The sequence below is a fragment of the Clupea harengus genome, chromosome 26 (assembly GCF_900700415.2).
Source record: "Clupea harengus chromosome 26, Ch_v2.0.2, whole genome shotgun sequence".
NCBI lineage: Eukaryota > Metazoa > Chordata > Actinopteri > Clupeiformes > Clupeidae > Clupea > Clupea harengus.
The window spans coordinates 1,466,800-1,482,083 of record NC_045177.1 but is presented as its reverse complement, the minus strand read 5'-3'; the positions used below and the strand labels follow the sequence as shown (position 1 = coordinate 1,482,083).

At 42.5% G+C, this 15,284-nt stretch overlaps 1 protein-coding gene across 11 annotated transcripts in view; it reads left to right on the top strand.

The window, feature by feature from the left end:
- Nucleotides 1–15,284, top strand: part of LOC105913011 (zinc finger protein 70-like) — a 148,655-nt gene that overhangs the window by 127,047 nt on the left and 6,324 nt on the right. For 2 of the 11 annotated variants that reach the window (XM_042703886.1, XM_042703882.1), the window contains 3 exons: nucleotides 10,896–10,955; nucleotides 14,269–14,388; nucleotides 14,705–14,775. The exons of 3 other annotated variants lie outside the window; for them this stretch is intronic. In XM_042703886.1, coding sequence (XP_042559820.1) covers nucleotides 10,896–10,955; nucleotides 14,269–14,388; nucleotides 14,705–14,775 — 251 coding nt within the window. Of the gene's footprint in view, nucleotides 1–368; nucleotides 437–1,599; nucleotides 1,826–8,372; nucleotides 8,775–8,988; nucleotides 9,000–10,617; nucleotides 10,714–10,895; nucleotides 10,956–13,971; nucleotides 14,056–14,208; nucleotides 14,389–14,704; nucleotides 14,776–15,284 lie in introns of those variants that run through there. 6 more of the 11 variants (XM_042703884.1, XM_042703885.1, XM_042703877.1 and 3 more) reach the window with 5 other exon arrangements.

Genomic DNA, 15,284 nt, shown 5'->3' with positions numbered 1-15,284 from the left:
TGTGGAGGCAAAAAGTCAGTGATTGGTTCTTTATAATACAGGGCAGGACTTTCAGTTACAAATCTATCATGTTTGGTTTTTAGTGTTATTAGCGTTAGCATGTCAGATGATGTGGGTTTAGTGTTATTAGCGTTAGCATGTCAGATGATGTGGGTTTAGTGTTATTAGCGTTAGCATGTCAGATGATGTGGGTTTAGTGTTATTAGCGTTAGCATGTCAGATGATGTGGGTTTAGTGTTATTAGCATTAGCATGTCAGATGATGTGGGTTTAGTGTTGGCATTAGCAGGTTCTGTTCTGTAGGCAGCTACAGATTAAAGTATGAATAAATAAACCCAAATGTAACTGTCTACTTTTCTGTTTTTGCAGACAGAGGTGACCCCGGGACCGAACAGACCCCCCCCCCAGCTGAAGATATACAAACTGAACTGATGCAGGTACTGTACAGTACTTTTTGTAAACACTAAATGCTAACAAAGCTAAAGCTAATAACACTATACCCATATCATCTGACATGCTAATGCTAACAGCACTGAACCCACATCATCTGACATGCTAATAGCACTAAACCCATATCATCTGACATGCTAACGCTAATAGCACTAAACCCATATCTGATCTTGCTGACCTTAGGAACTTGAACTTAGAGCTTAAAGTAACACTATGTAACAATTCTCCCTTAAAATAACAGCATGAAAATAATTGTGCCGCTACAATTCCTTTTAATATGGAGAATGGCCTCTCCGCCATTGCCATCGGGGGTCTGTAGGGGTTCTGGAGCTGTCTGGTCCTTTGTGTCTGAGCATGCGCGACTAGGATCGGGTAGCGATTTCGATTCAGAGCTAGCCATCTTTCTGCTGGTTTAGTAAGTCGTTTATTTGCTGTCCTGCTTTGTCTTGTCTTGCACTTGCTTGATGTTTGACTGTGTTAGCAAAGTTGTTGACTCGCTAGTTTGTCATAAACGAGGAAAGCAAATTTCAACAGGTTTCGCCGCTAGGGGGAGCTCCAAGCCAAAAACTCCTTAGTGCTGCTTTAAACAATGATTTTAGGAACCGTCGGTATTTCTAACGCATTTGGGGAGTTTTTGAGAGCTGAGTTAATGAGGTAATTTCCCGCATATATAGATTGACACACTCACTGGCAGTTTATTAGGAACACTGACCAAACTAATGCAGTCTGATACACGCAATACATCTTAGCTTCATGAAGGTTATAATATTTAGAATTTGTGTAAACTAATTTAGAGGGCTGTTATTTCAACTGTGTGCTCTTTTTGTAGACTGCAGTTTGTGTTGACATGTGCAATGACATGTGTTTCTATTATTTAGCCACCCCATTTCAATCAGTGAGGCTAGGTTAAATAATAACAAACATTTTTGTGTTCAATTCAGTGCAGTTAAACAGCACAACAAACTACACTCTCCAAAATGATCATAGAATTGAATGGCTACCTCTCTTAAACTGTTTCAACATAAACTGAACGTTTAAAACAATCCTGAAGGGGGGTTTATTGCAGGACTGTTTTATTAGACCGCATTAGTTTTCGCTAGGTGTACCTAATTTGTAAACTTGTATTTCTCCCTTCCTCCATGTGTTTTAGGGACAGGAGGACAAATCCAGCATACCTATTGTCCTTTGCTCCAAAACAGACCTGTCTCCCACAGACCCCATGTCTCCAGTCCTCTGCTCCAAAACAGACCTGTCTCCCACAGACCCCATGTCTCTGGCCCGGTTAAGGAGTGTGTCAGTGGTGTTGGTGGACTACTCCAGGACACAAGGACGGCAAAGGAAGGACGAAGAGAACCATACAGAACAGCCAGAGACCCGTAAGAGATCACACACACACATCTGCACACACACACACACACACACACACACACACACTTACACACACACTTACACACACACTTACACACACACACACACATACACACATACACACACACACACTTACACACACACACACCTATAAAAACACACTCAGCCCGAGACCCATAAGAGAATCAGTGCTCCAGTAGGGCCAATGATATTTCGTTAAAAAAAATGCATTTTCCATTTCAGCTCATTTTGTTCACCCTGACGTAGATTGATGGCTTAAAATTAGTGAATAATATGTGCCACAAGTGACCCAAACCTTGTAAGATTGTTGTTTGCCGACCATCAACAGAACAGAAGACTAAAAATGTTTTTTTTTTTAATGCGATTGGGAAGACGAGCGAGTGAATGTGACAGGCTGTAGCGGAGGTTTGTGCGTCAACCGTTGAACAGGGGGGCGTGGCCGGAGTGGAGTTCAGCACAGACGTGACATTTTCTCAGTGGTTTTGTTCTTTAGTTAATGTGTGTTCATCGTTGCGATCGTTGTTGTGTTTATTTGAAAGAAATACAGCCTTGCAGGCCAAAATACAGGGGAATTTGCAATTCCGTTTCAAAGGGTACATTCTGCGATTTCCGTCAGTTTTCCGCTATCGCGGGAAATCATTGGCCCTACTCCAGCATATTTGTATACAGCAGCTCTCCACAGATAACTTGATGTAAGAAAGTTGTTGATGTTTATGTGTCTTTTTTTTTTTGTTAAACAGGAAAAGGATCATCTCCCTCATCCCCGGAATTCCCATCAGCCCCGGAGTTCCCAGCATCCCCCCCCATCTCGGGAACAGAGACAGAGAAATGCGGAAACTACTCCTGTTCTGTGTGTGACAAAACCTTCCACTTTTGGTCTAGGCTCAGGCTTCATCAATATATTCACACAGGAAGGAGGCCTTACAGCTGCACCCTGTGTAGCAAGAGGTTTACTCGAGAGGGAACTCTCAAAGTACACCAGCGCACTCACACAGGAGAGAGGCCCTATTGCTGCTACCTGTGTGGTAAGAGTTTCTCTGAAGGTGGAAAACTCAAACGTCACCAGCGCATTCATTCAGGAGAGAAGCCTTATCAATGCACTCAGTGTGGCAAGAGCTTCAATCAAAAGGGAAATCTTAAAACACATCAGCACATTCACACTTGAGAGAGGCTGTATCAGTTCACTCAGTGTGGACAGAAAAACAGCATAAACACAGACCTGTCCTGAGTGTGTGTGTGTGTGTGTGTACAGCACTATTCTGGAACTAATACAGCAGCATTCTGGATTTAATTTAGCACTATTCTGGAACTAATAGAGCAGCATTCTGGAACTAATAGAGCAGCCTTCTGGAACTAATACAGCACTATTCTGGAACTAATACAGCACTATTCTGGAACTAAAACAGCAGCATTCTGGAACTGCCCTGCAGAGAGTCTGCCCAGGAACATGGTGTAGGGAGTCACTGGGTATTTCATGTCCATGTATTACTTCAAATCAGTTGTCTGTTTTCATACCTCTTTCAGCAGATAGCAAGTGTGTTTTTAAGTTTTCTGTCCAGTTGTAGTGTCATATGTAAATGTGTTGAGAAGAAGTGTGTCTTCCCAAGGCTCAGAATCTGGAGCTCTGGGATATACAGGGGTGCAAACTCGTCACCTTTCGGCGAAATTTGCCGTTTTTGATCCAAAATAGGTCCTTTGTGTGATTTGTGTAGATCTGCAATACATTTATTTTTAGGGGGTCGGGGGGGTCCTCCAAGTAATCTGCGAACACAAGGCTCAGAATCCAGATCTGGGGTCACCACAGTAAGAGCTCTGGGATACACACACACACACAAACACACACACAATATGAGCCTATTCATTAAGCACCGGGATACACACACACACACACACTTAGAGCTCATTCATTAAGCACCGGGATACACACACACACACACACTTAGAGCTCATTCATTAGGCACTGGGATACATACACACACACACACAATATGAGCCTATTCATTAAGCACCGGGATACACACACACATTTAGAGCTCATTCATTAAGCACTGGGATACACACACACACACACACTTAGAGCTCATTCATTAAGCACTGGGATACACACACACACACACACACACACTTAGAGCTCATTCATTAAGCACTGGGATACACACACACACACACACTTAGAGCTCATTCATTAAGCACTGGGATACACACACACACACACACACACACACTTAGAGCTCAGTCATTAAGCACTGAGATACACACACACACACACACACACACAGAGATATGTATAAATGTATCCACTAACCAGAAGCAAGTTCACCTCTCTCTCCCAGTCCATTCTAAGCACACATGTGTTGGATGACCTTGTGGGGGGATGGAACCACAGCCAAGGTCAAGGCCTTTGTGTTTTAACACCTTGTTGAACCACAGCCAAGGTCAAAGCCTTTGTGTTTTAACACCTTGTTGAACTGCAGCACAACCCCTCTTTAAGTTTCAAGAATGACAGTACAGAGAACTTATTTTTATTTTAATGCACTGGTGTGAGATGTACTTTTATCCTAAATGCAGGAGTTTTGAAACAGAAATTCTGCATTTTGATTGTACTGTGCCTGTATTGAGACTTATTGTTTCTGTGTGTGGGATAAACATTGTAATCAATTCACAAATTGACTTTTACATTGCAGTGAGATTTCAAAATGATAATAATCACATTATACAGTACCTGGACATGTGTGCTGTATTTAAATAATGAGTTTGCACTTTTGGATACTCTGTTGTGCCGTAGTCATCTCAGCTTAACTAGATGCATGCTGGGATACCTGTATCGTGATTGACTTGAGTAAAGAGCGCGTTTGAAACAAATGGCTGACGGTGCACTGTGTGATTATTTAGGGAAATACACCACAGGAAAATTGGCGACGAGGATGGGATACCGCTTGCATCTCTGCATTCACAGTGCCAGTGGTGTGTGTGTGTGTGTGTGAGTGTGTGTGTGTGTGTCACACAGGGCTGGGCTGATGGGTTACAGTCCGGACAACCACTGACACACACACACACACACACACACACACACACACACACACACACACACACACACACACAACCACTGGCACTGACACATTAGCCCAGCCCTGTGTGACACACACACACACACACACACACACAACCACTGGCCCTGACACATTAGCCCAGCCCTGTGTGACACACACACACACACACACACACACAACCACTGGCCCTGACACCTTAGCCCAGCCCGGTGTGACACACACACACACACACACACACACCACTGGCACTGACACATTAGCCCAGCCCTGTGTGACACACACACACACACACACACACACACACACACAACCACTGGCCCTGACACATTAGCCCAGCCCTGTGTGACACACACACACACACACACACACACACACCACTGGCCCTGACACATTAGCCCAGCCCTGTGTGACACACACACACACACACACACACACACAACCACTGGCCCTGACACATTAGCCCAGCCCTGTGTGACACACACACACACACACACACACACAACCACTGGCCCTGACACATTAGCCCAGCCCTGTGTGACACACACACACACACACACACAACCACTGGCCCTGACACGTTAGCCCAGCCCTGTGTGACACACACACACACACACACACACAACCACTGGCCCTGACACATTAGCCCAGCCCTGTGTGACACACACACACACACACACACAACCACTGGCCCTGACACATTAGCCCAGCCCTGTGTGACACACACACACACACACACACACACACACAACCACTGGCCCTGACACATTAGCCCAGCCCTGTGTGACACACACACACACACACACACACACACACACACACACACACACACACACACACACACACACATCAGCCCAGCCCGGTGTGACACACACACACACACACACACACACACACACACACACACACACATCAGCCCAGCCCGGTGTGATCCAGGATGACAATCCAGCACAGGATGCCGAGCCCGTGCAAATGGACAATGAAGAGATGCAAGCGGTACCTCAAACTCTTCGCCGCTCAGCCAGAGAAAGGAAGAACTACACTTCCCACAGTGCATCTGTGCCATTGTATTAGAAGCCACCTGAGCGCTATGACACTTAACATGTGGCTTGACTGTTATTTGTGTTTTGGTAAAACAGGTTCAGTATGGGATTGATGGTCAAATGGACTGTAATAGTCTAACACTATTCTAGCACAATATCTCTGTTTGTTCAAAAGAAAAAAGAGATCACACTGGTTTAAAAGAATGAAAAAGAGTATATTGGGATACTTGTCATTGACATCTGTTTCACAGGTATGCATTGGTTATGGGAGTTATGTTTAGTGTAACTGAAGAGTACCTTCATTTAAAAAGGGGGTGATGTGATGTATTTAAATCATGAGTTTGCACTTTTGGATACTCTGTTGTGCCGTAGTCATCTCAGTTTCACTAGAGCATGCTGGGATACCTGTATCGTGATTGACTTGAGTAAAGAGCGTGTTTGAAGCAAATGGCTGACCGTCTACTGTGTGATTATTTAGGGAAATACACCACAACATGCATTTTACCTAAAGGTAACGGAGTGATTGAACCAGCGTCTTGAAAAATGTTAAACTTTGGGTTGCTTTCATGGACAAATGGAAAAATGTTCAAGCTTCAGAAAATTTTGATTGTCTTCATTCCCATCCGGCACGCTAGAGGGCGGTAAGACTGTAGGCTTGCCTCAATCTGTCGAAACCCCCCTAATCAACTAAACTGGACTAAAATCTAAATAATATATTAAATAATATTCCCTTACACCTAGCCAGGCAGCCCCTCTCCCTCTCTCTCTCGCTCTCTCTCTCCCTCCCTCTCCTCTCATATCACATCGCTAATGCTTATAATAATACTGATAAAATGGCCATATTGCCTACTGTAAATCTACTACCCAAAGGTATCTCCTTATCTGGTTCTGAAATAAATGTCTACTAACAAAAATGTTCTCTCTCCCTTGTAGCATGTTCCAATTGCTGATGGAAGCGGAAACATTGCTCCTCACCCCCACTACTCCTCAACTACGCATATGGACAGCCAAACTCTACCCACTCACTCTGTTCCTTTTCTTTTTCTCCTAATCCAGACTATCTTCGCTATGGGACGCTGCTGTAATCTCTCCACCCGGTCTACCCGTAGAAACCTCTGCCAATTGCACCCACCGCCACCGCACTTGCCGTACACTTACTCTACCTCATACCCTATGCTAGCATTTATATACAATATATAATATTGCCACCATCAACATGTTTCTCTGTTCCTACTCCCCTTACCCCTGTAACAGTAAACCTTTGAGCACAGTGTATACCCACTAAACTGGTCTTGTTTGTATCATGTATTTACCACCGGATGTCTGTATATATATTATGTACACCTACCAAATGCAGGATATGTACAACACCTGTTGTTTCCCATCCCCTTCTGCCACACAACCCTCCCCCCATCCCCCCTTCCTATCTCCACCCGGCCGACCTCAAGCAGATGGGTCCCCCCTTATGTGCCGTGGTTCTGCTTAAGGTTCCTTCCTGACTAACAGGGAGTTTTTTCTTGCCCGTGTTGCCAATGTGCTTGCACTAAGGGGGTTCAGGCTCTGGGCTCTGTAAAGCGCCTAGAGACAATTTTATTGTTATGGCGCTATATAAATAAAATTGAATTGAATTGAAAGATGTAATCGCTGAAGAATAATCACTGCTCTCCTGATAAAGAAGAGCTGCAAAACAAATCTTCATACCTTTGGCAAATATTTCAGAATACTAACCACCTCAATCATCTTTTCCTTCAGTCTGCAGCTTACAAACTACGTGGATATCTGTAGCAGATACGAGATATACATACCGTAATTTCCGGACTATTGAGCGCACCTGAATATAAGCCTCACCCACTGAATTTTTTAAATATAATTATTTTTAACATAAATAAGCCGCACATGTCTATAAGCCGCAGGTGCCTACCGGTACATTGAAACAAATGAACTTTACACAGGCTAAAATGAATATCAAAAGTAATACAATAGTGATGCATATTATTAGTTTAGCCAGTTACGATAAGTGCACTGTTGCTTTAAGAGAGCACAGTTGCAAGAGTCAATCAGAAGCTAGAATTTAGATTGAAGACAGTGAGATAGAAGAAAGACGCTAAGTTTGAAACCAATGAGCTAAAGAACTTGAAAAGACTGGATTTGTATTGTTGTAAACTGTTTTGAGTTGTGTTCTGTCTACGCCGGTAGACTGTGGTTATTTTGACATTAGTTAAGTTATTGAGATACTGAGAAATCGCGTGGAGCTAAGCATCCATGCGGCTGCATCCATGCTAGCATCCTAGCTCCACAAAGCCACCGTAAACACAAAGCCACCGTATACAGTCACAGGTATCATAATCCATAAATTATCCGCGTCGTTGTTTAAGCCGCGAGGTTCAAAGCGTGGGAAAAAAGTAGCGGCTTATAGTCCGGAAATTACGGTATATTGTTTTCCTCTTTATCTGCAATACTAATTTCCTATACGTGTAGTCACTAGCCAATCAGCAGGTTGGAATACAGGCGAGACTAAACAGGAAGTAGTCAGAGACCGGTGAACGTGGAGAACGTGAGTGCAGCTGCCTGACTCTGCAGACTTAGAAGAGTGAACCCTAAAGTTTAATACTCAATATAGTTTTTAAGTTAGTGACACAAAGTGATTGCCTTTTTGCCTTTGGAGTGTGTAGTCGTCAAGACGTTAGCGAGGCGCAGTGCACCGGCCAGAGGAAGAAGTTAGAATCGCGTTGGTTGGTGTTCGCTGTCCTTTGATCCTTGCCGCCACTGAGGTCGACAGTTCCCTGCCATCCAGAGACTGCTCTAGAGCTCCAGCGACCAAGTGCAAACTAACGGGAAGGTTTGAGGTGAAGTAACAAAGTAAACTTGGTCAAACCAGATAGCTATTGGTAGCTCAAAAGGTCTTCGGCAGGGAAAGTTGTGTTGAGTGTATGAACATTTTTGTCTGAACAGAGAAAGCTGACAAGGCGCAGTGTTTAATGTAATTGCGAAATTAGTATGTTAAACTCGAAGGCTACATGACATAATGCAGAAACGGACAGATGACAAACTTTTAGTCTGAGGGAGAGACGGTATGTTAGCATTACCTGTTTGTTCGGATTTTCTTATGAAATGTATTCTTAATGCGATGGTACTGTGAATAGATTCGCCTTTTAAAGACTGCATTTGTTTTCTCATTTAATTGGAGAGTTTTCTTTTGAGTTGTATTGATTTGAGCCTTATTCTACCTCAGTTACATTGTTTATTTAGCCTGACGATGTCATACTCATAATTCTAGTCAGAATATGAGTCTGATATCGCTCCATTGGGCTGTGATTATGGGGCGTGTTTCAACCGAACCAGGAGAAAAAATGCCTCTTCGCTCAATTGGTTACCTACAACCAATCAGAACAACGTAGTATGTGACCAGGGGCAGCTGATACATTACACTTTTACCGGATCCCGTAGGAAGGAAGGCAAAAACATATTTTCGATTCACAAATGCCTTAATCGCGTTTCTCTGTTCCTCTTTCAAAATGAATGCACTGTCAATGTCTAAATGGACTCATTCAGCTCTCCAGCGGCAGCCATGTTTGTTGAAAACGAATTCAACTCGTGTGTTGGTGACGTGGTTGGTTACGTTACTGTTGATCATCTGTCCATCATCGTATAAAGCCCGCCTTAACAATTTGATTGGTACGGCCGATATCGAGCCGCAGATAATTTCTCCTCAATGGAGTAATGCCAGACCGAACTTCCCAACCAAAAAATGTGTGGGCGGGGCTAAGTTCGGTCTGGTATCCAGGCTATTGTTTATTAGTAATGAGCCCGGTTTTGACGAAAGGGTCTCTTGTTGACCGCTAACAATTGTGCATTTCATTTTTCATTTTGCAGATTTACTGTGTAAGATAGACAGAATTGACACTTGTTAACGTGGCTTTGAAGAGCTGTCTGATGTCGATGTTAATTTGGATATGAGAATCTTAGACTTCTCTGACCTATGGTCTAGTCACAGACGAGCAGATCAAACTTTGTGAAGCTACCTTCTCCTCCGTGCGCAAAGATGCAATAATGCAATAACGATTTTTGATCCATCACCATCGCTGATTGAATCATCTTCTAGTGTATTGAAAATGTGTCAGTGAAAAACCCTAAACTGTTAGTTAGCAGATTAAAGACACCACAACAAGTAAAGTTGAATTCAGACTGTTTAATCAGCTTAACCAAGCTCTCCCCTCCCGTCCCCTGCTCACACACCTGCCTTTTATTGAACACAATGTTTACACAGTATGACAGTCAGGATACTTAGGGTACACTTAGAATAAGTGCAGTTTAGCTGAATTTCACTTCTGCCTAGCAACAAATTAGTTTACAACCCGCTTTCTCCTTATCTCATAAAAACGGTACGTGAGGTATCTGGTTTCACATTCTTGGCTCTGCTAAGTGGCTTCCAAAGTCCAATTTAACCAAAAAGGCAAAACACTTTACACAGAGCCTTTTTGAACAAGCCTTTCAGTTAAAACATTCATGATAAAATATACTAATACTTTCTTTAACAAAATTGCCGTCAAGTTTTACTTTAATTTTTAAATTCAGTTTCTGAACGTTTGTCTATTTGCATGACTTTCATCAGAATCTGTACAGCACTTGAAGTGTGTGTGTGTGTGTGTGTGTGTTCTTATGTGTGTGTGTGTGTTGATGTGTGTGTAGATGGATGAAATTACTCAGCATATTGACATGATGAGTCACAAGCAAGCCTGCATCGACCTGGAGAAGGCCACTCAATTCATCACACAAGCATTACAGGTAAGATGCAGGTACACACACACACACACACACTCACACTCACACACACACACACACGCAGAAAATTGAAGACATTGTATCTTGATGTCTGTGTGTGAGTCTGTGTTTGATGTCTGTGTGTGTGTTTTTCTATGTTAACATGTGTTGTGTGTGTGTGTGTGTTGTGTGTGTGTGTTTATTAGCATGAAGTAGGTAGGAACCAGGAGCTCTGCGTGTTGATTCGCCGTCTAGAAGAGATGGAGGTGGAGACTGGGCGGAGTCGGTAGACTCAAAAACGATCCGCATACGGATGTAATTCTAGAATGTTGATTGGTTAAGATTAGTTACCAGGCAGGAACTGAGCTACAACGTTGCCTGGTAACTAATCTTAACCAATCAACATTCTAGAATTACATCCGTATGCGGATCGTTTTTGAGTCTACTGATGGTAATTAGTTTTATACCATATATTGAAGATTCAGTCTTAGGTTTGATCAGTCAGGATTCAGGTTTATTCTTGAAGAATGGCGGCCGACCATTTGTGAGACAGAGACTTTCAGATCCATCCTCCCTCACAGAACTTCACCTCAGCATATCTGACTTATTCCTTGAGGAACAGTCTGTTAAATACACTATATCTAAGGGGTGTCACCGTCTATTCAAATGGGCCATGCATGCAGGGTTCTTTGTCTCGACCTGGGGGGGGGGTGAGAGTCTAGTATCACACCTCACTACCCAGGTCAGAGACAAAGAATATTCACCAAGCAAAGTCCACTCATGGCTAGTTAAATCCAAATAAAAGTAACAATTATGACTAGGTATAATATCATTGACTTATTGACTATGGCATATTCTTATGACCTATGCTGGTCCCTTCACTACCCATCGTCTACTTACAACATTGTCTTCTAGTAATGAGCCCGGTTTTGACCAAAGGGTCTCTTGTTGACCGCTAACAATTGTGCATTTCATTTTTCTGTTGCAGATTTACTGTGTAAGATAGACAGAATTGACACTTGTTAACGTGGCTTTGAAGAGCTGTCTGATGTCGATGTTAATTTGGATATGAGAATCTTAGACTTCTCTGACCTATGGGCTAGTCACAGACGAGTAGATCGAACTTTGTGAAGCTACCTTCTCCCTCCGTCCGCATAGATGCAATAACGATTTTTGATCCATCACCATCGCTGATTGCATCTCATCTTCTAGCGCAGGGGTTCTCAAACTTTTGCAAGCTGGGCCCCCCCAAAGCTGGTTAGGGGTAGTTGCCCCCCCCCCCCCCCCGCGGCCCGCCGCCACCACCCTCAACTACACCACCATATATAGATAGATAGATAGATAGCATATTGTTATTGATAGGCCTGACATGTCAAGGTTAGGCTATTGTTATTGTTAGGCCCATACAGACAATTATTATAACTATTTATTATTATTATTATTATTATTATTATTATTATTATTATTATTGTTATTATTATCAGTAATAGTAGGCCTATTAGAAGGCTATTCATTATGATCACCATCATTATGTTATTATTATATTATTATAATGAATGATTATCGACCAATTATTATTATTATTGAATTATTATTATTATCATAATAATAATAAGTGTTATTATTGCTATCATTAGGATACTGTTATTATTATGGGCCTCTTGTGATCTTTACAAAAAAAATCCTACAGGTCTGTCAATGTGAGACATGAGCCTGCTTTGCACTGCAAAGGTCCTCAAATCTTGGGGCAATGTTTGACAAACATATCCTCAGGTCATCCTCGATCTGTGCGCGGTTGCGGTATTTAGTTTTGAGCGCAGTCAGTCTTGAAAAGCCTGCCTCGCACAAATATGTCGACGCGAAAAGGAGGAGCATTTTTAAGGCTATGTCGCAAAGCTGATCATTGGTACCCAGAATGACGAAAGAGGGGAGATGCTTAAGTCTACTGTCACTCTTCATGTCTATTGACAGCTCGTCTGCTGAGCAGAGAAATGGATCCCGAACTCAGGCGAATGAATGGTAGTCCTCTTTGAAATAGGACCCAAACTGATTTCTGATATTCGGCGAGATACAGTGTCATTTGACATAGGTATTGCGCTGAGTTTAGCTCCTATCATTATTCTACACGTCTTGCGCGGCCGGCAAAATCAGTGTTTCGGCAATTGTATGGGGTTTGCCAAGCTTAGCAATTCTATGAGCATGGAGACAGTGCTATGCATGGAGATGGTGGTTCGTTGTTGCTGGAGGCCATCACGTTTATGTTTAAAGAAGTCCACAGGCTTCTCTTTCTGACTTTTACGAATCAGAAACTTGTCCATAGTTGTGTTTGTTTGCTGATACAGTGTGTGTGAAGTTAATAAAGTTCTAATTTCAACGTCGTGTTCTTGTATGTGTGGTTGTGAACGACTTGCATACGAATAATGGATAAGGCTGTGCTAGGCAATGATTCCTAACAAAACGAACTGTACACAATGTAGACAGGGACAGCACAAAATAGTATTCAAGTGCTGGTGTTTTATTTGTTGCAACACGGTGGATGATCAAAAAATGTAAAGGTAGGCTAGGTGTTAAGGAGAAAAGGGCTAGCTGCAGTTGGAAGAAGGTAGCTAGCTAGGCTAGCTCTCGGGGCTACGAGCTTTTTCAAAAGACTGTGGAGCAAATTACTCCTTAGAATAGGTTACGAATAGACCTACTGCAAGTGCAGTAAGGTATTAGGAGTGAGTCTTTAAAAAGACTGTTTATAAAGCAATGAATATCTGAATGATAGAGAAAACAAGAGAAATTGAACAAGCTCTGCAGAGTGTCGTCTCAGGGTGAGCGCATACCATGCCTGCGTTTTTTTTATACTCGGAAGCTTAGGTGCAACTCGCGTTCAAAAGATAAGACTCCGTTTTGATTGGTGGATCAGGAGCAAAACAGTATTTGATTTGTTTGGGTCAGTCCAGCCCCTTGCATTTCGCCACTGAGGGAGCTTTCACTAACCAGTGACAGGTCGGCGGTGTTTTTTTTTTTTTTTTTTCTCCGTCTGTGACATCGCGCCCCCCACTTTGAGAGCGTATTGAAAATTGCCGTCAAGTTTTACTTTAATCTTTAAATTCTAAAGTCTATTTGCATGATTTCCATCAGAATCTGTACTGCACTTGAAGTGTTTGTGTGTTTTTATGTGTTTGTGTGTGTTGGTGTGTGTTCTTATGTGTGTGTGTGTGTGTGTGTGTTGATGTTTTTTTTGTGTGTGTGTGTGTGTGTGTGTGTGTGTTGATGTGTGTTTTTATGTGTGTGTAGATGGATGAAATTACTCAGCATATTGACAAGCAAGCCTGCATCGACCTAGAGAAGGCCTCTCAATTCATCACACAAGCATTACAGGTAAGATGCAGGTACACACACACACACACACGCAGAAAATTGAAGACATTGTATCTTGATGTCTGTGTGTGAGTCTGTGTTTGATGTCTGTGTGTCTGTGTGTGTGTGTTTGTCTATGTTAACATGTGTTGTGTGTGTGTGTGTGTTTATTAGCATGAAGTAGGTAGGAACCAGGAGCTCTCCGTGTTGATTCGCCGTCTAGAAGAGAAGGAGGTGGAGACTGGGCGGAGTCTGGCGGAGCAGGCAGAGTCAAACCGACAGCTGAAGCTGAAGAACGATGAACTACAGAAACACCTGGAGGAAAAAGACAACTCACTGTCACAAGCCAACCAGGTGTGTGTGTGTGTGTGTTTGTGTGTTTCATGTAACTCCACTGCTGGTCACCCTTCACTGGTTCCCTGTAGCTGCTAGAATTACATCAAAATATCTGGCACTAGATCAGCATTGCTGATTTAAATGCTATGGTTCAGCTCCACTCTCCCTCTCAAACACATCACTGTGTGTGTGTGTGTGTGTGTGTGTGTGTGTGTGTGTGTGTGTGTGTGACTAAGGAAAAAGGCAACTCACTGACACGAGCCAACAAGGTATATGTGATTAGTGTGTGGTGTGTGTGTATGAATGTGTAGTTAACATGTGTGTGTTTATACAGACTGTGGCTTTCCTGAAGAATGAACTAAGGGACCTGCATCAGCAGCTGCGAAGACAGCAGAGCAATCATAGGTACACACACTAACACACACACAGAGACACGCACGCACAGACACGAGTTATACACACACACACACACAGAGACACGCACGCACAGACGCACGGACACGGACACGAGTTATACACACACTCACACACACACACACACACACACACACTCACACACACCCATATGTATGCCTTATAATGCCCTTTCCCTTCCCTTTCCCTTCTCTTCTGCTTTATTCCCTTTGGTGATATTTATATCAGGGATTATATTTTGGTAATATTTATATCAGGGATTATATTTTGGTAATATTTTTATCAGGGATGGTATTTTGGTAATATATATCCGGGATTATATTTTGGTAATATTTATATCAGGGATTATATTTTGGTAATATTTATATCAGGGATTATATTTTGGTAATATTTATATCAGAGATTATATTTTGGTAATATTTATATCAGGGATTATATTTTGGTAATATTTATATCAGGGATTATATTTTGGTAATATTTATTTCGGGGATTATATTTTG